Source organism: Nelumbo nucifera, chromosome 4 (genome assembly GCF_055504915.1).
Source record: "Nelumbo nucifera cultivar China Antique chromosome 4, China Antique-T2T, whole genome shotgun sequence".
Classification (NCBI taxonomy): Eukaryota; Viridiplantae; Streptophyta; class Magnoliopsida; order Proteales; family Nelumbonaceae; genus Nelumbo; species Nelumbo nucifera.
The window spans coordinates 1,762,036-1,784,381 of record NC_142652.1 but is presented as its reverse complement, the minus strand read 5'-3'; the positions used below and the strand labels follow the sequence as shown (position 1 = coordinate 1,784,381).

At 37.0% G+C, this 22,346-nt stretch overlaps 1 protein-coding gene and 1 non-coding gene across 2 annotated transcripts; one reads left to right on the top strand and one right to left on the bottom strand.

Annotated features, from left to right (window-relative positions):
* Positions 1-1,259: 1,259 nt before the first annotated feature.
* Positions 1,260-12,885, bottom strand: LOC104591900 (retinoblastoma-related protein-like). Its single transcript, XM_010251033.3, has 18 exons — positions 12,379-12,885; positions 12,087-12,191; positions 11,771-11,913; positions 11,592-11,688; positions 11,419-11,465; positions 8,152-8,350; positions 7,864-7,930; positions 7,570-7,749; positions 7,270-7,463; positions 6,274-7,156; positions 5,545-5,707; positions 5,376-5,448; positions 4,647-4,823; positions 4,437-4,556; positions 4,216-4,360; positions 3,970-4,082; positions 1,722-1,837; positions 1,260-1,642 (listed from the first exon to the last, which is right to left on the bottom strand). Exons 1-18 carry the CDS (start codon positions 12,487-12,489, stop codon positions 1,483-1,485), a joined length of 3,093 nt encoding a protein of 1,030 aa, XP_010249335.2. The 5' UTR covers positions 12,490-12,885; the 3' UTR covers positions 1,260-1,482.
* Positions 12,886-21,838: 8,953 nt separating this feature from the next.
* On the top strand, positions 21,839-21,920 carry TRNAS-AGA (transfer RNA serine (anticodon AGA)). The gene has a single exon. It is a non-coding gene; the product is annotated as a tRNA-Ser (tRNA).
* Positions 21,921-22,346: the final 426 nt, after the last annotated feature.

Genomic DNA, 22,346 nt, shown 5'->3' with positions numbered 1-22,346 from the left:
ACAACCTTAAGTGCAAAATTACTCAAATGATCGATACGACCAAGTTTTCATCATGTAATCTTGGAAATAAGCTAGCTTGCGATCGATCAAAAATAAAGACAACTCTACTCTACATGCCCAGTATAAGCTGCTGTGTGACAATGGCAGCAGCCAAGGAGTAGCAGCAATCAAATAACAGTTGGATCGAAAGAGACAAAGCATGTTTGGGCTTTAGTAATTTAAGGATATATATATTAAAAGTTATGGTTTTGGGCATTGGATACGCACCGCACGATAACCCTTCCAAAATCCCAAACTGATATAGAAAAGAGTAGTGGTAGGGCATGTTGTTGGGAAAGGACAAGCTTCTAATGGGGGCTTCTGCACCATTTTCAATTGTATCAATGCACCATTTTCAATTGTATCAATGTCATGGGTGAAGGTAGCCAATCAAGCAGGATATCTAATTACATGAGCGCTGAGGCTGAGGCTGAGGCGTGAGGGAATATGCAGCCATCCCACATCCCTACGCAGGGGACGTTAGGGTTGTGCATGGTAACAGATTGGATAGATCGGTTTAAGACCAGTTCAAAGTCGATTCTATTTGGTTCCGGTTAGAATTTATCCATTTACGCACGCATTCTTAGTGTTAAGTAGTAGTCGACTACTACCTTTGAAGCATTAATCGACTATTAGAGTTTAGCAATTGAATACTATGCATAGAAAGCTTCTTCATAGGATTGTTTTTCAGCTGTTCGAATTACAATGTCCCTTTCCTCTTTAAGAGAAGTTTGAAACACCTTAAAAATCATCTTTGAGACTTTACAATAGAGCATTGATCAATCTCTAATGGTTCAAAAATGGTCATACTGCCTTTATAGTTACAAAAATGAGTGAGAATCAGAAACAGAGGCAAAAATGTGAAATTCAAAGAGTTTGGCAAGAAAATTAGAACATTAGATTAGCATTCAAAGGTTAGAAAAGAAGATTAGTTTGAGTACAAGAAAGTGGAACCCAATTCCCTCCCCTCCCCCCCCCACCCCCTCTCTTGGTTTAGGTCACATAGGCTATCACTAACACAAATCCAATCTCTGAACTCTTATTCCACAATTTAGGGAAACCTCGGATTGATTAAAAAGCCAAGAAAACTTGGGTTTCATCAATTTGAAAATTTTTTATTGATAAAATCATTCCGAAACAGCTTAAGTGTTTTGATTGTGTGATAGATAGACCGTAACTTTCTCAAGCAGAAAAACAATAAAACGGCAGCCCAACAAGCGTTTTGGATGAAATAACAGACTTTATTAAATTAGTCCAGTTAGAACCGGACCTCCTTTTAAAAGCTCAAAATAATACACAGCAGCAGGGGTGGTGGCAGCATTTCTACAGTAATTTGCTGCTCGTACAAAGCACCCCATGTCATAAAATGGGTATAAGATTAGCAATGAAGACCATGAAGGAGAACAGAATTTACATACAAAGAGGGGGGTCCAATTAACAGGGTTAGGTGTCCGGTTCGGATTTTAACGGTAGATTCAAGGCGGCACCTGAGGATGAGGCACTACTTCCATTCTGAAGATAGAGACTTCCCATCACAAGAGAATCGCTTACCAGGCCAACATTGTCAACATCAAAGTTGAGAGCACCTCTGAGATTCCGTGTGCTGGAAAATGGAACAAAGGCACCATCAGCATTTATAGAAGAGTTAAAACTACAAAGACTGTTAGTACAACTTAACGCACCCATTCAAGTGGTTATTAATGTCGGTCAGGTCTTTGGAAGGGCTCTGATAAGCATGAGTACTCTCTCCAACGCAAGCATAATAGCTTTTAGAGTTGTGTGAGATCAAAGCATCCATCTGTCAAAAGAAGTTGATACAAAGTTGTAAGAAAATATGAAATAAACAACAAAATAAATAAAGAAAAAAGTAAAACAAAGATGGATCAGAATAATCGCATGGAACAAGAGGTTCTTGGGTCTCAGTCAGAACAACCAGATGCATCCACTGGTCAATTTAGTAGGTGAGCCATTGATTGAAAACAATATAGGCAGCGACCAATAGAGCTAGAGAGGCCCAAAGCCATAGAGACTCCAGATGTTAAATGTTCAATCAAAAGAAATTTCTTGAACTCCTTCCTGATAAGATGACATCATTATTGAGAAATCATTGGTATGATTATAAGGTAATGGCCCACCGTCCACAAGTGAAATTGCTGATATAGTCATATGTGCATGCAAAATACATTGACAAAATTCAGCACATGTTGTCAACAGAATCATAACTCTGATTTTTTGACAGGTCAAGTGCTTAGATACTAAACACTTCGGACATTGGAGACTATTAAAGAAGGCTTAAAGATAAAAGAGCCCAACAACATTGCAAAGCTAATACCAAATCAAAATAGTTCAACTACACTAAAAAAGCATGCATTGAAGTTGCTCAGATATATCTCTTCAGCATTTGCCTCATAGAAGCTAAGGGCGCAAGTCAGGCCGGATAAAGGTTAGGTCGGGCTGAATTGGATTTGAGTTGGGCTCGGGATTGCCCAAATTCTTTATTTCTTTTTAAGCTTTTGTCGTTCTAGCATTAATATATATAGAGGGACAAAATCATGGACTTATAGTGCTTTATAATTAATTATTTAACACCAAAACATTTTTCCTTTAAATTTAATTGTCAATACATACATATTATATAATATTTACATATGCAAAAATCAAGACATGTTGGATTCAGGTAGGGTCAGGCTCCATAGGCCTCAACAATAATCCAACCCAGAGTTAATAGAAGCCGTGTTGTTAGAAAAACATCCTAAAACTGACCAAGTCCATCAAACAATTCTTGGAAAGCTCTAACAGTAAGTTAACAAATTAAGGGAAAAATGGAGGATATGGCTGAGGGGTGTGTGGGGGTAACCAGTAGAGCTTCATAGTCGACCCAGGACTGTAACGAGCCAAGAGGAACAAGCCTTAGCCTCGATTGAAGCTCAAATAGCTCAAAAAAATAGACCAAGCTCAGGTGATCTCCACTCATTTACCTAAGATATATCTACATTCTACAAAAACAGCATGTGACAATTAGTTATGCCTTGGTTTATTCAAGATTTATCACCATTTTAAGTTTTATTGTAACCAACAGTGGTTTCTTTGTCTTTTCACAACGGATGTGCCCAGTTTATCAAAAATGGAATGTGCACTAACCACTCCTCTTATTGGTTCTCCTCAATATTTTTTATTTTTTTGCTTTAAATGTTAGAAATGGAATGTGCACTAACCAACAGTGGATATTGTTCTTTTGTGGGAGGAAACCTAGTCACATGGAGAGTCAAGAAACAAAAGTATGGTGGCTAGGTCTAGTGCTGAAGCTGAGTATAGAGCAATGTCCCATGGAGTGGCTAAAGCCATGTGAATAAAGAATTTGTTGAGCAAACTAGGTTTTCCAGTTGATAGTCCCATGTCCTTGTATTGTGATAACAAGGCTGCCATCAACATTGCAGCCAACCCAGTTCTTCATGATAGAACTAAACATATTGAAATTGACAAACATTTTATAAGAGAGAGAATTGTTAATGAAGTGTTCACCCCATATATTAGTTCTAAGGAGCAACTTGCAGATATATTTACAAAAGGCTTACATCACTCGCAGCATGATGACTTGTGTGACAAGTTGGGCATGATTGATATCTATGTCCCAACTTGAGGGGGAGTGTTGAATAAGCTAGTCTTACTTTAGTTTAGCATCGCAAGGGCACATATGTAACTTTACATTGTTTTATTATTTGAACGGTCACCCTAATATAAATATCAAAAAGGCTGATGCTGCCAGCTGAGGTTTTTCTCTCCAAAACCTTTTTTTCTATTTTCTCTCTTCTCCCTCATCTTCTCTCACTATTCTGAGATCCTGCTGCGTGTTTATCAAGAAAACAAACAACAAATAGTCCCAAGAGACAATTGTCAGATACCATCAAAAGCCATAATAAATAAAAATACCTTTGATGAGCGCAGAGGTGAGACATAGACATTATGTGCTGCAGACACTTTCTTTGGGGACATATCAGGGAGATTTGGAAATGGAGTTAACCGAGGGGACCCAGGACACTGACCTGTTTAATAGAAAAAGAAATTTGGGTAAGAAATTTTCTTATTGTTTCTTGTTTAGGTTGTATTGCCTTTAATGAATAGAACTTAAAAACATCAAGTGACTCAAAAAAAAAAAAAAATACAAAAAGAACATGCCATCAGCATTATTGTTAGCTTCAGGAACTCGATTAGTTCTTGGTATTGCTCCAGCCGGACCAAGCTCCACAAGGAGAGGCTTTACGTTCGGAATAAATACTTCGTTATAAAATGTGATAATGTCAACATGCTCCTGCCCTGTTTTCTGTTTCCAATGAAAATAAAGGCTCAGGCTTAAAATTTTATAAAATGGCTAAAAGAGAACATGTTTAGTTATATACCCCATTGCGCCGGGCTGATGACCAGTCAACAAAAACACTGCGGAAAACTTGAGGTTTACACTGTGGTTGCTTCCTATAGTTATAAATTATTTCCCTAAAGGTCAAGTTTAACTGAGAAATCTGCAAGCCAAAATGAACTTAATAAGAATCGTGTCATAAAGGAAAATAAAGAGAGGATAATATATTCTTTTTAAGTGTTTACGCACAGACCTTCGCAACTCCATATAAACTACAGAGGATAATCTGGTCAATATGCCTGTTGAAGAATAGAGCTGTCCGCTGACTAAGGATTTGTTGAACAAGACAGTACACATTCTCCCTGATCTGCTGGGAGAGTTGTAACCTCTCAACCAAGCCACTGATCCTCACAGCTGCTAGCTTCACAATCTATGAAGCAAAACCAGGTCACAGATCAGTGTGAGAACAAAATATCAGGCAGAGGAAATAACTCTAGGAACAAAATAAAGCAATCCGAAGCCTAGACTGATGCAACCTGAGAATATTAATGGGAGTTTAGGGTAATTAATTTGCCACCAGAATAGCTCATCATAGAGACAATAGAAAACCTACAAATAGTTGGTAGACCACAAAAACAGTCCATAAGAGCCTAAATATACATAGCATTCAATCAGTAGCAAGATGCATTGTTTGAAGCATCTCACATGGATCTCCATTACCAACTTGTTCAGATAGTGTATCAATTTGCAGCTTTTTCTTTCTTTTCTTTTCTTTTTAATTTTTCCTTCTAGAGAGTCTCCAACTACAGAAAGCTATAGACTGGAGGGTTCTGACCATATCTTTTTTATTTTTCCTTTTAGCATGTACATTTTCACTTGGAGGACCATCTTTTGCCAACTTACCTGAAAGATTTTTGGATCTCTTATGGGGACAGAAGACAATAGCAAGATGGTATGAAGAAGTTGTTATGAATAGTTATACCTTACCAAAGAAAATATTGATCCCTGTTTCAGCACAAGTTTCCCCTCCTCCTCCCGGATTTGGCCGTGTTGGGCTGCACAAGAGTACACAATGCAAAATTTATAATCAGAGAGAGGAACTTAGAAATATAGATTTGTCAGTTCTGACTCCATGAAATCTAAGTCAAGACCTGGCAAAAGCAGATTGTAAAGGAGGTGGTGGCAGTTTTGACTTAAGACTGTTAAAACCCATTAGACGGTCCTTCACTGGAGATGTAAAGGTATTCCGTTCTACTAAAACACTTCGATAATCATTGCACAATTTCTTTGGAGATCGGATATCTCCATTCTGGCCTGTAAAATGGATATATTAGAAAATAATCAGTTCAGAGGATCTTAGATTTTAATGAAGGCAATATAAAATCTGTTCCATCAACTCCTAGGGTACTTCCATCTAAGACTGTTTGGTTTGAAGGAAAAGGTAGGGAAAGGAAAGGAAAAGCAGGGAAACCTATACAAGGTTTGTTCATGCTTTCCTTCCTTTCCCTAACTTTTCCTTCAAACCAAACATACCCTAAGGGAGACATCATTTTTCTTTTTCTTTTTTTTTTTGAGAATAAGTTAATCAGATTTCATTAAAAAAGACAAGGAGTACATGAGCAGATGTACTAAGCAAAGGAAAGAAAGCTTAAGCAGCAGAAACGCAAAATTACAAGGGGGGAAGCCTGTTGCCATCATTTTTCTTTTCCCTCTCTCCTTTCCCTATTGACCATACAAAGTGTAACAGTAGCTACAACCTTTACATTCAGGATGGTGCCACAGAACTTTTCCCAAATCAAGGGGAGGGGGATCAAATATTGCAGCAAGATGTCTAGGGATAAACTTAGAATCCTCAATTGAAATGTTAAATAAATCTCTACCTGGTAAGGTCTCATGCTTCTGCAAAGAAGGCATAGGTGGCAACCCTCCACATGAAATGTTATTATGCATTGCAATTGCATCAAGTGAAGGCATGGGTTCTGCTAACAACCCCATGCGATTTATTTCTGCAGAAAGGGACGGTCTTGCAACAATCAAAGAATTGTACATTGATGAACCTTTTTCCCATACCATGCTTTCTAAAAGTCTCTCTTCCAAAGAATTTAGATGTCGCCTCAACTCTCTTGGAAGGGATTCTTCATGTCTAATGAAACTCTCTATTACCTTGCTCAAATCAAAAGCTGTAATACCAGTTCTCTCTAAAACCGCAGGGAACAACATGGTTACTGTCTTGTGTGTTGCTAAAACCAGTTCAGCTGAGCAAGCAAGCATACATCTATGAAACCTCTCATTTGTTAACAAAGACGTTAAGTTACTACCATGCAATATTTGAGATTCTGCTGTACACATTGCCTCCAAAACCCTATAGTATAACTTCAAGGCTTCCATTCTTCTCTGCTCTGCCCATATGCTGTCCATCAGGTTTGCACTCTGCAAGCTCCCTACAACATTGCGCTCTCCAAGAGCACTACTTGGGAAGATGGCCTCCAATATTATGTGGGCCCTGCGTATTACATCTGCGGTTACATCTCTGTCACATGACGAAAGAAAGTGCTCCAGTTCTGCTGAGGGTCTTGAAGGGAGTGGAGAAATAATGGTTCTAAGCCACTTTGCTGTTGTCATTGCTGTGCTTACAGGTGTAGGTACCATTTTCAAATTGGCACCAGCTAGACTACCACTTGCAGGTGATGTTGAAGGAGACCGTGGGGGAGAAAGTGGACTTGTTATTGACTTTCCTGGGGAGGATATTGCATCAATCTTCCGCTGCATAATTGGAAAGTTACACAATTGATTTCAAAGACAACTGTGATTTCTATAAGAAACAAACATGCATTGTTTTCTCTTCACCTTGGATTAAAAAATAAATAAAGATATACCTTAGCACCACAGAGGTTCAAGGCACCTCCTGACAAGCTCCCTTTACCAAGTAAGCTCTCTCCCTCACTAACAAACATTCTCTCATCCAGTTCTCCCTTATTATGAATTGCAGCATCATAATCCTTCTCTAAAATAGTTAAACTTGATGACAAAGATGATTCCTCCATTAGATCTTCAAAATAGGTCAGCCCGTCTGCACTTAAAAAGGATAGGAATTTTAACATGGGGAAAATAGATTGCTAATAAACCCTAATTATCAGTAAATAAAAAAGAAAGATGGAAACGAAATAAAAATTTACCTGTGTCAATATTATCCAGGTTCTCAGTTTTGCATTCCGATGCCAAACAGGGTTGTTTCTTCAAGATATCCACTATCAAATTATTTGATTTCTCCATTGTTCTCTTCAACTCATCTTCTGATGTGTCATAAATTTTGCAGAGAGATGCAAGTAGATCCACACTTTTGTTTCCTTTCCTAACTGAAGCAAGTAGTTAAGGCATAAGCACCCATGTGTTATTCAGAGATTATGTTAAAGCTTGAAACAAGTATATTTAACCAAAACTGGCATTCATAAAACTGAAAGGATCATTACCAAAGCGAGGGTCATCATAGATAGAGAAATTCCTCAAGTGCATAGGAACATGAAGAATTAGGATAGCCTGTCAGAAGTTGTGTAACATATTATAAACATTAAACAAGCCACCTCCTTTTAAGGAAAAAAAGACCAGGATGTTCTGACAGGAAATTTGATATTTTATAAAAACAGAAAGAAGAAAACAGAACATCTGAAGTAGAATCTTCAACCCATTTCAGAGATAGAATTGAAAAATAAACTAAGGCCATTTAATTAAATGTTAAGTGGCAGAGGATTGTAATCTACCAAAATTGAAATCAACCCATTTGTGCAAGTCACCAGGTCCCTAAACCGGCTAAATGCATGAACTCGAAGTGCCAAGAACAGCAACCATCCAAATTGGTGGTAATCTGACACATAACCTGTAGACCTCACAACAGCTGTTTGTTTATCAACATTTGCATCACTAGTCGAGAAGAATTCCTGGTATGCACGTTTATAGTACCTGTAAATCATGAGATAAATACAATATACAGTTACATAGGGATAAAATGTACGGTATACCAAAAAAATAGAGAAGAAAAGGTGAAAAGTTCATAAAAGTATATATAACAGCAAGCTTGTACCATTAAATGTAGTTCTAAAATGCAATTAACAAAATTAAAATGAGCAAAGTAAATCCAATTATCCACGCAAGTCATCAAGCACAGATTCAAAGGCAATATCAAGAAACAGATAAGATGTCCTAAATGCTAAACTAGATGACTTTGTTTAAAAAATGTACCACTTTTTAAAGTGAACGTTGTTAGGTGATCATGCCCACTCCACCTATGGCTCTATGTTTCTGGTTGAACTTATAGATACTTATGTTCTTAGTTAAGCTCTATAAAATGCCTTCTAAGTTCCCATTTCTTTTATATTTGTAGCAACGATGGCAAGTTGTATTACAGTTAAGCTCTACAAACTAATAGAGTGTCACCTTGCCCCCATATTTCTATTTAATATGGTAGATATGTGCATCTGTTGGAGATGCCCTTGGAATGCAGTTGTGTTTAGTAATTAGTATCACTGCCTCTGAAGAGAAAAACTTGGTTCTTTGGGTGAAGCAATAGATTAATGTTGAGTTTGTGGGCAATTCTTTTATGCAGTGGGCCCAATGGGCCTTTTTTTTGGTTTCTGGGCCTTTTAGTTATTATGTTTTATTACTGGTTAGTTATTGAACCTTTAGTTAATGGGCCTAGGTCGTTAGTATTTCTGTTTTTATTTGGGACCACACCTAATTAGGGAAGTAGGGGTGTTTCATTCCATTTAACTAGTTAATTACAACGAAAATATGGGGCAGCTGAAGAGAAACTGAAGAGACTTTTAGCCTCTCTTTCAATTTCTCTTCTTGTTCCAAAGTTATTTTCTTTGCAGATTTATTACTGTTAAGTGAGTTCTACAATTTACAAGTTGGTATCAAAGCAAATCTAAGTATTTTTTAGGCTGTCCTCATGCAGTTTTAGGATTGGCCAGCTGCATGGGAGGATAGAAGAGGCTGATCACCAGTTTTTTCCTGCCTGATTCTTGGAGTTTTTTAGGAAGTTTTGTTGCCCAAGCTGTGGTAAAACAGGAAATCAGTGAGTATAAGTGGATCGATCCTCTTTTTTTCCTCTTAGAAAGGACTGACCATACCTGCTGCAGTTGGAGAGTTTCTTCAGTAACCTATTTGAAATCAATCTAAGCAGAAAGGTGTCTTGGACTTTTTTTGGAGGTCAGCCAGCCTTGTTTCAGGATTTTGGTGGTTCGCAGATTGGCACTATAACTCCGGGAAAGGCTTTGGGACTGGTTCTTGGAGCTGTGTTCATCTTTGAAAGCTATAACAAATTGCTTAGGGCCTCCCAGTGTGTTTGAAAAGGTATAGATGTTTCTTGAGACGATCAAAAGACATAGTGATGATGGGAGCTTAATGGGAAGTGTATTTGATCTCCAGAAAACAATACCATTACTACTATAAGACCGGATGGATCAAACTATCTACAATGGGCTCAACCTGTGAAGATTGGAGTTGGATGTCGTGGTAAATTGGGATATATCACAGGAGACAGGAACCTGATTCCAAGGATTTCTCATTCATGGGAACTTGCTAATACTCCTTTTGAGCAGAATCATATGAATTGTGCCACAGAAAGTGATACCCTAGAGGATGTTGCAAACTATCAGAGACTAGTTGGCAAGCTGTTATACTTATTCCTAACCAAGTCAAACATACCTTATGCAATTAGTGTGGTTTAGCCAGTATGCATGCTACCAAGACCCATTTTGCAGCTGTAGGATGGATTTTAGTTAACCTTAAGAAAAATCCTGGAAGAGGAATCCTATATGCAAATCGTGGGCATATAAAGGTGGAAGCACATGACGGTGCAAAACTGCAAATTGAGCTAGATCGGTAGATGATTGGAGGTCGACATCTGGTTCCCATACCTTTGTTGGCTAAAACATTGTATCCTAGAAAAGAAGTTAGTGGTAGCACGGTCCAATGTAGAAGCAGAATGCAAAAGCATGGCTCATGCTGTCTCTGAGTTGCTTTGGATATGTTCCCTACTTGGAGAACATGGGAGTAATGGTAGAAGAGCCTTTGAGACTTTAACAATCAAGCCACCATTAACATAGCCCATAATCCATACAACATGGCCAGACTAAACACAGAGAAGTGGACAAACACTTTATTCAGGAAAGAGTTACATCTGGTTAAGTGATCCAACCATATATTGCCTCTCACCTATAGCTTGTGGATACGTTTACAAAGGGAGTTGCAGAGAATAAGCCGGAGAATGGTGTTGGCAAGTTGGGCATGATCAACATCTATACCCAACTTGATAGGGAGTGCTGATGGATGAGTTTGTGGATTGTTTATACAGCTGATTCTTTTATGTAATGGGCCCAATGGGCTTTTTTGTTTCTGGGCCTTTTAGTTATTATGTTTTATTTATTGTTTAGTTATCAGGCATTCAGTTAATGGGATGGGCCTAAGTTGTCATTAGCATTTTTGTTTTTATTTGGGAGTTGGGACCACACCTAATTTGGAGACAAGGATGTTTTGGTCCATTTATTTTTTGTTAATTAGTATATAATGAAAATATGGGGCGGCTGAAGAGACTTTTAGCCTCCCTTTCAATTTTCTCTCTTCTTCTTCTTGTTCCAGAGCTATTTTCTTTGCAGATTCACTATTGTTGGGTGAGTTCTACAATTTACAAGTATTAACTAGGTTTCTCAATTAAAACAGCTTGCTAATCTTCGTTCCATCAGCAAAAGAATGTAGTCACCAGAATACATTTCAAATACAATTTTGCAAAGAAACAAAAAATAGTATTGTTCGTTTCCATCTTCAGATTTTCTTCAAGTAATGGTTTTCTGTATCACCAGGGATCTTGAAACCTGAATGGACAATATACCATAATTGACTTTATATTTTATAATAATTATGATGATGAAGACAAAGAAGAAACAATTTTAATAATCAAGAATTCATTGAGTGCTTCATTCATATACATTTTTTAAGAACAAAGTAAAATACAAATGTAGAATGCTCACTTGCTTAGAAGGCTCAAGTGCACAAAATTGGCCTGCAACTCCTTTGCCTGATTCCAAAAATGTACAAACAGAATTAAACAAACAAAAAAAAGAAGATTGCATACAGTTAAATGCATAAAACAACGGTTTTAGCACAGACAATATTACAATCCCTTTGGTAGACATGGTAATACCTCCAATCTCTTCTCCCAATCTGCACCATATAGATTGCTCAGAATTGGACCAGCCTTGAGAAAGAATTGTGGCATCTCTTTGAAGAAATCCACAATGCTGCAAAACATGCAAAAAAGCGGTAATCAATGTAGAAATAAAATGTTAACAAATTCATGATTAGATAGGGAATCAGACATACTTCAGCTTAGCTGCCCTCAGTATCTGACATAGCGTAAAGCGATTTTCATCGTTCTCTTGCTTTGCCTTCATAGCATCCCCGTCACTTAATCTCTTCACAGAGTATAAAATGAATGCAAACCAAAACCTTTCAACTTCTTCTGGCTGGAATTGAGATATATAATGCAATCAATACAATGATGAGAAAAAAAGAAAATGGGAACACCTCGATTTTCAATATTAATTTTAAGTCAAAAGGAATTTTCAATTCAGACAGGGGGGGGGGGGGGGGGGAGAGAGAGAGAGAGAGAATGTAATCCACGAAGTACAACAAATACCGTTCCGCTTCCAACTGACGACATATTTGCCAAGAGAAGATGTTTACTTTCTCTGAACAGCCTCATAGCTTGTGAAAACGTACCCTCGTCAAGAGATACTCCAACCTACAACCAGATCCCATGTTAAACCATGTAAAATTAAGGATCAAATCAAACCGGTAGTGAAAGAGTACAATAGAATTACTGAAATAGTATTAGTAAAACATCTGAAAAGAGTAAATATAAAAAGGAAACAAAAGCTTAAATTCAAGAAAGAATTCCAAACACAACTAATAATCAGAAAAGAGAAAACCTTGCAGAGCTCTGTAAATCGAGCTTCCATGCCACCGCCGTCGTTGGAATGAGAATTACTCGCAGAAATAATGGGCTTCACGTCTTCCATCTTCAAAGCAGCTGTACTCATAGATTTAAATAAGCTGCCTCTCTCTCTCCCCTTCCCTCACTAACCAAAGCTGATCTATCACCATTACTCGATTATACAGAGAATAACAGCAGCAAAGACCAGAAATTTGAATAACGGATAAAAACAAGGAAAAAGTTGGCGATTTTGATGCAAACGAAATGGTTAATGGTGTAGATCTCCGATCTCTTCAAATCTCTATGCGTAGATCCACGGCTCAAAGTATGTAGTGATATATCATAAAAACCCCCAACTCTTGGACGAATTCAACATAGAAGAACACTTCACTGATCGAATCGAAACGAGGGTTTTGTGTCTCTAGTCGTAAAACAAAACCCTCCTGTCTTCCCTCCCTTTTCTCTGGCTTTTTTCCCCCTTTCTCTCTCTCTCCAGAAACCCTCTCCCTCCGTGCTCGCGCGGGAAAAAACAACATAGCATGTCATGCATGTGGATGTGTATGTAAAACAACATAACATTCATGTATGATGCCATGGCTCCACAGAAACAGAATATAGCCGACCCACCCCAACCCTAGACATCGTTAACCCGAAAAACCGAAGAGCAAATTTCTGAAAGTATCCCTAAGATTTAATTAATTGACAAATTTTACCCTTATTTTTTGATTATTTTCTTAAAATATCTTAATACTTGTTACAAGTGGTTATTTGCATTCTATTATTAAACTCGTTAATGTTAAATCAAAATCTGTGCACACGTGACATTACCTAACGTATAAATATTTCTAAAAATCAATACTACTCTTCAGTTACAAAGCCGTATTTTGGAGTTGGGGCAAAGGTGATGTTTAATACTCTGTTCCTCTCACGAATTCTAAGGTGATGTTTAATACTCTCTGTTCCGCTAACGAATTCTCTGAAGAAGTAATCCTTCTCGTTAAACGATAAAAAGAAAAGAACTAAGTAACGGAAGAGAATGTAAAGGATCAGCGGTGACATCAAACAAAGCTTCGGTTTGATAGAGATTGGAATATGAACTATGAAGTTGGGTAGAAGTAGAGGTGAAATGAACTATGAAGATTGGAATATGAACAAAGCTTCGGTTTGATAGAGATTGGAATATGAATATGAACTATGAAGTTGGAATGTAATGATCAGCGGTGACATCAGCGAGAGAACTCTCTCTCCAGATCTCTTGATGTTCTTCATTATTGCAGAAAGAAAAAGAGGGACAATTAACTTGAAGAGCGGAGAAACCAAAATACATACAACCATACAGGAAGGCTGTTGTCGCCTATCAGAATCAATTCCCAAATCACTAAGGTTGTGTTTGGAAACGATGCAAATAAAGCAGGATAAATTTGTATTAGGGCTGTTTATGGGTCGGGTTGGGTCGGTTTGCTGAGATTTTTCCAATCGATCCGACTTGGTCAGGTTACCTGAAATTGAAACTGAAATCGACCCTGTGTTAAGTAAAATTGACCTGGTCAATTTGAGTCAATTTGGGTCGGTTTCGGCTCTAAGTTCAACATGGTAATAAATTGGTAGATTGGAGAAAGAAGACTGAAATTTGATGCAAAAAATGACACCTAGTTCTATTAGAGAAAGAATACTGAAATTTGTATATTTCAAGAAACCTTCTAATCTAAGTAAAAAATTATACCTAATTCTAATTGTAATTGGTTGCCTATTTGGTATAAAAGACCATAAAAACTAGGATCCTTTGATTTTTTTCTTTAAACTTTTCAAAAAAAAAAATTATTATCTAATTGTCTTACAATACTTGCCATTAATGTCATTTCTAACTAGAAGACTAGAAATTAAGTTAGGTTGTAACTAGGATAGAGACAACTTAGTTAAGTATGAACTAAGTAGGCTGTAACTACTAACTAAGAACTAACTACTAATTATTAAGTCGGTTTCGGTTCGGATCGGTTTGGTCGAGTTGGGTCTTCTTATGAACAGCCCTAATTTGTACTTCAGTTCACTTTTGTTTATATTTGACAACATTACATTTATGCATTGACAAATGATAGACCAATGCATATTTATATTGATAATAAGATATAAAAAAAGTACATCAATAAAAAAGAAGTAAATTTGCATTCAAGTGGGCTTTTGATAAAAGAAAAGGCATATGTTTTATTGGAATTTATGTTTACATCCATTACAGCTAAAAATTAATTTGATAAGAAGATAAATTTGTCAAAGCAAAACTAACTCAACTTTATAATTTATGTGGACCATTTTACACTCTACATATTTACATCGCTTTCAAACACAACATAAAATTCTCAATAAAAATGCACCAATTAGGAAGATTGATAAGGATGCAATGTAATTCAATTGAAAAAACATCCTTCATACACCGATTCCCTAATTCCTAGAGAAAGAGCATCACTTGAGGACGTTAACCACCTCTGTGAGTTGATTTGGGAAGTCAAAGTGACAGAAACCCATTGTCATTGGAATTATTGAGCCCTCCACTCATCCTTGCCTAGTTGCCTTCACTAGTGATGGTACGACAGCTTCGCTGTGATAGGAAGCATAGCGTTGCTATTCTTCTGAAACGAGACATAATAAGAGATGGTGAAAACGATAATGATCAGATAAACTACAAACTAAAGAAGTCCAAGAAGAGCAACAATTAAGTTTCTAAAAAGATGAAAAATCCTGTTCTTGCAGTAGGGTTTTATTTTGAAAAGTTGAGAAATAATGAAGAGTAAATTTGATATTTTATTTTTTCGTTACGATTTAACAATAACGACAATTGCCTGAAACACTATAAATATTTTAAAACAATATTGAAACAATAGGGTATAGCTAGTCAATTCCTAAATCTTAAAGGAATAGTTTAAGAAATTTACCATCTTTTATCGCCAAAATTCTTTCTTTATATGAAACCTACCGTTAACCATGTGGAAGACTGAAGTGTAGTAGATTGAAACCCCAAACCCTATGCGAGGGCTTTCTTTGGTCCCACTCCCACCAGGCACCAGTTCTACTTCTACGTCTTCTACCCGCCTGCGTTGCCACCTTTCTTCTTCATTTCGGGTTCGACTATGATTCCAGGAAAACTTGTAAGTTGTAACCAAATAAACCAGTCAGCCCCAAGTGGAGCAACTAAACGGATCTGTACGATGTGGGTTTTATTCTATGGTTTTCAAAATCGGATCAGACAAACTGGATTTTTGCCAAGAAAATATTGATTTGGTTAGTAAACTGTTGACCCAAGCGGTTGAACCGTTCAAACCATTCAACCGTCTTGACTGTTTTTTAATTTTTTTTTAATTTTTTATCTTTTTGTCATAAGGGATTGTCTGTTCGGTTCGAACGGTCGGACCATTCGACCTGGGAACTGGATCCCTAATCGGTTCATTGTCCGAATCGGTTATAAAAACCTTGCTTTATTCTGTGAGAGTGAAGCAAACGGAACCTCATCTTAATGAGCCACATTTAATCAATGATTTTTTATTATGTTTATTATTTTAAATGGATCTTTAATGATTAATGGGTATAATTTTTTATTAAATTTTAAATAAATGACTTTTTTAATATTTATTAATTTTATTACTTTCAAATGGATTGAAAATCTTAATTAGAAATTAAAATTAGAATAAATCAATTTTAAAATTGAATTATTATTTTTTTTTTCAAGTGGAATAATTATAATTGAATTTAAAATATTGTAATTAATTAATTAATACAATATTAAATAATTTTTCTTATTATTTATTGTTGGTAATTTTCTTGAGTTTTGTGTGGTTTAAATTAAATCCATTTTATTTTATGTTATTGTTTTGTTTGTTAGTGGAGTATCTTGAGTCCCACATGAATTAAGGTTCCGTTTAGTTCGATTCTCATTTCTTCCATTTGAGAGAATGGCCATTCACTGCCCCTCCCTTGGGAATGAAATTTCATTCATGTCGATTCCAATTCCCCCCCCCCCCCCCTTACCAAACATACTATGGAAATAGATCATTCTGATTCCAATTCCGACTACGAAAGAAGAAAACTCCTCTTATGTTTATCTATTGTTTTGTATACTTAATTTACGTCTTATATGGCTTGTAGAGAGAGTGCATTTGAACTCCTGCACGTATTCATTGTACCAAGCTAGGTCTAGCACACATGCCTTTTCGCCTATCATGCCATGCGTGTGGGTCCAAGGTTCTTATTTATTTATATTTTTAAGGTATTTAATGTTTTAATTCCTTGGAGTCTACTTTCTAACATTCTTTTTTGTAAATCCACACTCTCTTAATTGTGGAAGAACCCCCAAAATTAGTGGGAGATGTTTTGTCTTTATTGTCAAAACAATTGCAAATTTCCATCTTTACAACTAGCTTCTAGTCTTGGAGTTATGCTCTGGGCTGTGGGCATATATATAGTACATTGGTTCGTTGGTTTGGGCTGTGGGTGTACATACGCCAAGGCTAAAAAACTGTTATATTATGGAGGCGGACTGTCAGAAACCTTCTATATGTACAAAAATACTTCGAAAGGTTGCTAAATTGGTTTCAAAGAGAGTATACTAGTTGAGATGTTATTGATGAATTATCCACCCACTCATTATTATTTTGTTATATATAATTCCTTGCAGTTTGAATCTATTCTTGATTGAAAACCTGATTTAACTGTTATAGCCATATTTCTTAAGATTTTTTCAACATTTATAAATTAAAAATGGAACCTATATGAATATCAAATCAATAGATAATATAAAAATGAACCCCATTTTAAAGGTTTTGTTTGTAAGATGTAAGAAATATTGTAATGCAAATCAGCAAAAAAGAAGGGTAAGACCCACTCTATGTGAAACAGCCCAAATAATTAAATAAATACCATAGGTGAAGGTAGTAGTGTAACAATGGGTGATTTGGGCGGTATTTGGCATCAATGCCGTTGCTTCAGAAATGGTAATACATTTGGAATACATTTGGAATCGTTTGGAAAATGGTAATACATTTGGAAAAATCGGTGCTTTAGAAAATGGTAATACATTTGGAATCGTTTTTTCATAAAAAACGGTGCTCCAAATCACACCTTGGAAATTGAGAAGGCATGGTCTAGGGAGACTCTGGATCTTCTGCCCACGCCTACCCACAATACACCACCCCTCGTGAATTGGGAACATCTCCCCCTGCATAATACTATGCAGAGGATGAGATGTTCTCTATGTGTGGCTGCAATAAACATGGGCAGGAGATCCGGGCTCATCTAGGGAAATGTCAAATTTGACGTTTTCTCAATTTAGCGCTTGTTCCTGCCAACGAGGACATGATGTGGCAGTGGCATGGACTTCCTATAATGGGTACCAATACTGAAAATAGATATGAAGCACTGGTACCAAACAGGAAGTGTTGTTGTTACCCCAAAAAATGTCTTACCAGGCAGCAAAATAGACACCATTTTCTCAGAAAACAATACTTCCAACCCACACATATACAACACTGTTTTCTGAAAAAATAGTGTTGTATATGCAGCATCGATGCCAAACATATGTTTAGAGATTCAAATGCTAAACCACGCATAAGGCTGCAAGTATTGTCGAGTTCAAACCTTGGCTGCAAGTATCGTCAAGGTTCAAACCTTCCAAATCCAATTTTGCCCAAGCCACCTTAATATGAACGTTCTAGAACCTTACTGTTTATAATAAACCAGAGTTGGTATCTATTTTCTTATACAGAGCAATTTCAAACAAATTAATAGTTTTATTCATGGTTCTCAAAACCGGACCGAAAAAACCAGACAGTTCCGTTTTCCCCCAAACCCGTTGACTTTGGTCAGCAATCCGCTAAACCAGCCGGTTAACCGTTCGAACCATTCGAACGGTTTTAACCATTTTCCATTTTTTTTATTTTTTGTTGTCAAAATGGGCCAGCCGTTTGGGTCGAACGGTTGGACCATTCGAACTGGTAATGGACCTCTCACCGGTTCGTTTTTAAAAACCATGGTTTTATTCACTCATTTTAACAAACATTTTCCATTAATTACATGCACCAACTATCCAATTATCCCAAGTAAATTAATGTCGTATTTGATACTAGGGGTGGATTCGAGCCGAGCCGAATAGTACCAGGCTCGAGCTCGACTCGAGACTATTCTATAAGGCTCAAACTCGAGCTCGGTTCGAACCAAAACCTTGAGCTCAAGCTCGGCTCGAGTCAAGAGTTCATAAGCTCGAGCTCGGCTCGACTCGGCTCGGCTCGTTTTATATTTTATAAAAATAAAAATTATATATAATTTTTTTTATTTTATATTTAAAAAATTAAGAACTATAATAATTAATAATTATGATATTTTTATTATATATATTATATATTAAATATCAATTATATATATATATATATATATATTTGATTCAGCTCACGAGCCAAGATCTAGTAGGCTCGAGCTCAGCTTGTTTAATAATCGAGCCACTGAATTGGGCTCGAACTCGGCAGAAACCGAGCTGAGCCGAGCTTTTCACGAGCCATTCTCGAGCAGCTCGTGGAAAGCTCGGCTCGTTGCCACCCCTGTTTGATACTACTGCAGTTTCTTCATGAAACGTTTTGGAGTTGATCAATAGAAACTGAGGAAAAAGATGAATTGTCACATCACACAAGGGAATCACTTCAACTAGAAAATGCATGTGGGAAGGATCATTGTTGTTTAGTGTTGAAACACAATTTGATGTTTCAACTTTCAAGTAACAACTTATATTTTTAACACCAATTTCTATAGATAAACCCCAAATGTTTCGTGAAGAAGCAACACCAATACCAAATGTAACCTAAACACTGTTATCGCAACAGCCCATGGATTCAACCAATGTTTTTAAAACCGGATCGGACCAGATAGTCAGATCGGAACAACTGGGAACCAGTCATCTGATCGATTCCATTTTAGCTCGTTGATCTGGTCAGCGAAACACTGATCCGAGCGGGTCAAACCATCAAATAATTTGACCTAGGAATGGTTTTTGACCGTTTTTTTTCTAATTTTTTTTTTCAGAATGGGCCATCCATCTGAACCGGGTGATTGGACCATTCGACCTAGGAACCGGATCCAGAATGCAAGGTTCAAAGTATCGACACGTATCAGTCTGTATCGGCCGATACGTATCATTCCGAGACCCCTCCAATGCGCCTCTATAGTGGGTATATCGGGGGTCTGACCGGTTCAGGGGGTGGAGGAGCCCTAAACCAGCCCCCTGAACCGGTTTCAGAAAAAAATAAAAAAAGTAAAAAATAGTACCGATTCGCCTGATACGCCTCTATCGGCATATCGGGCATATCAATATTTTAAACCTTGCCAGAATGGTTCCCTATCTGGTTTGGTTTTAAAAACCTTCTGTTCAACACAAAATGCTTTAACTAAAAACTCTATATGAATAATGTAAGAAAACAGAGACCAAATCAGCCCCTCACAAGATTGCCCCCCACAACATCCCCGTCATGTATTGGGAACATCTCCCGATGATAATCTCAGAAATGATGATGTCATCATCGGGAGATGTTCTCAATACAGGGCGGAGATGTGCTGTGGGACATTGTAGGGGGCAATCTCGTGGGGGACTGATTTGAACTCGAGAAAACATTACTTGCAACTAGGGTTGCAAAACAACTCAATGACCCCAAATAGATTAATCCTTGAAATGTTTTGGGATCCTAATCGGCTAATCGCATGCAGGAAAGGAGTCCTCACCAGCCACAATTGAACCTGAAACTGCTATGAGCCACCATCAACATTTTAGTTTGGGGAAGACAATTATAAACAGCTAACCAGACAACCACACACCCACGCACACAAACAATAGGATGACTGAGATTTCAATTCACATCAACGAAATAAAACAAATTAAGGAAAATGACCGTTCATCCTAGGGTTAGAATTCTTAGGCACAAAGTACAGTTGGGGTAGGTGTCAGCTTGGAATTGATACCAATTCATAGATGGGTATAGGTGCATAGAGTGTGATTTTTTGACATTTTAAATGTTTATAAATTTGCAGTCAAAATCAGAAATCTGCATTAGGCCTATTTGTACTTTTCTGAAGAAAATTAAGTCTCACATTTCCTTTGCCTAAAACGATTTGCCTTCCCTTTACATTGGTATTTGGTAAACTCCCTTGTTACATGGGGTTTGCTTTTACAAGTTGTGCAGAGAGAGAGAGAGTCCTACAACTATCAAGTAAAAATGCATCAATTAATCGCCCTGACTACTAAAACAAACATCTTTTAACACATCCTTTGCTGGGACTACAAGTAAAGTTGCTACGCAATACTGCTTAAGTTACAACATGTTTAGCTTGATAATAAATAAGAGAGAAGCAGAGTCGAGAGAAAGTTCTTAAGAAGTTTTAGAAGTCTTAACTTTTTCTCTCTCTTATTTTCCATCAAGCCGAACATAATCTAAATAGCTGTTTGATGAGTTTGGAATAGAAATGTGACACAAATTGAATAGAAGTGTTGCGAAACAAACCCCACGTCTCCAGCTGAAATGGAAGACCGGAAACTGGGTTGATAAATGACACTGTAGGGGTACTCTTGTAATTGTCATATAGTTCAGAGGCATTTTTAGTAATTTATTCACAATTTTTTTAACTTTATAAATAGGGAAAATTTCAGATTAATACCCTGTACTTTGGGTCTAATGCCACTTTAGTTTTTGAATTTTAAAGCGCAATAATTTAATACTCAAACTTTTAAAACGTGCTAATCTAATACCTACCATTAACCTTCCTGTAAATCAGCCGTTAAGTGCCCATTTGAAAAGACATAAATACCCTTCAAGTGTCATCTAATTCTCTTTATCAACCATCCAAACATTGACAAAAAATGAACAGTCCCAAATCATTGCCTCTTCTATTCAATAAAGTTGGGATTATGTCTCAGTGGACATTCTAGTGACCCCAACTTTCTTGAATAGGAGGCAAGGATTTGGGATTATTCATTTTTTGTCAACGTTTAGATGGTTGATAAAGAGAATTAGATGATACTTGAAGGGTATTTATGTCTTTTCAAATAACACTTAATGATTGATTAACGAACAGGTTAATGGTAAGTACTAGATTAACACTTTTTGAAAGTTTGGATACTAAATTGTTGCATTTTCAAGTTAAGTGACCAAAGTGGCATTAAACCCAAAGCACAGGATACTAATCTGGAATTTTCCCTAATAAATATTCAATTCAACTACCATACTCCATTTGTTATCAAATTATACTTTAATGATGTGGTCCTTTATACCTGACTCCCGTCGTTGATAATTTCTGAGGTGTAATTTGTTGGCGTTAAATGAAATCTAGTCTTTTGGCTTCCAAATAAAAGAAATTACAAAAAAAAAAAACTCATGAAGGATGTATCATTAATTAGTAGTTAAGTATCATTAAACTCATAATTTTAGCATCTGGTGGACGTGCCGGAGTGGTTATCGGGCATGACTAGAAATCATGTGGGCTCTGCCCGCGCAGGTTCGAATCCTGCCGTCCACGCTTTTTTAAGGATTTAATTTTAATAGAATCTTTTGGTGCACTGCGAATATTGCCTGTCCTACTATGGCAGTGCTATGACCGTTCTTTTAAGCCTAATTTTAATTAGAGTGGATGACTGTTCAGCCCACTTCAGAATTCTTAACCGGTGGGATGAACCCGTAGCAGGATGCAGTTTATGAGGGGGAGGGGGGGTCTACCGATAGACTATGGGGTAAGGCTTTTAAAACACTGAAGTGTATTCTCCAAGAATGACTGTTCAGCCCATTTCAGAATTCTTAACCGGTGGGATGAACCCGTAGCAGGATGCAGTTTATGAGGGGGAGGGGGGGGGTCTACCGATAGACTATGGAAGACTGTAATTTCAGAATTCTGCAGTGGATTGCAGTGTACTTCATTTTATTTAAGGCTTTTAAAACAATGAAGATA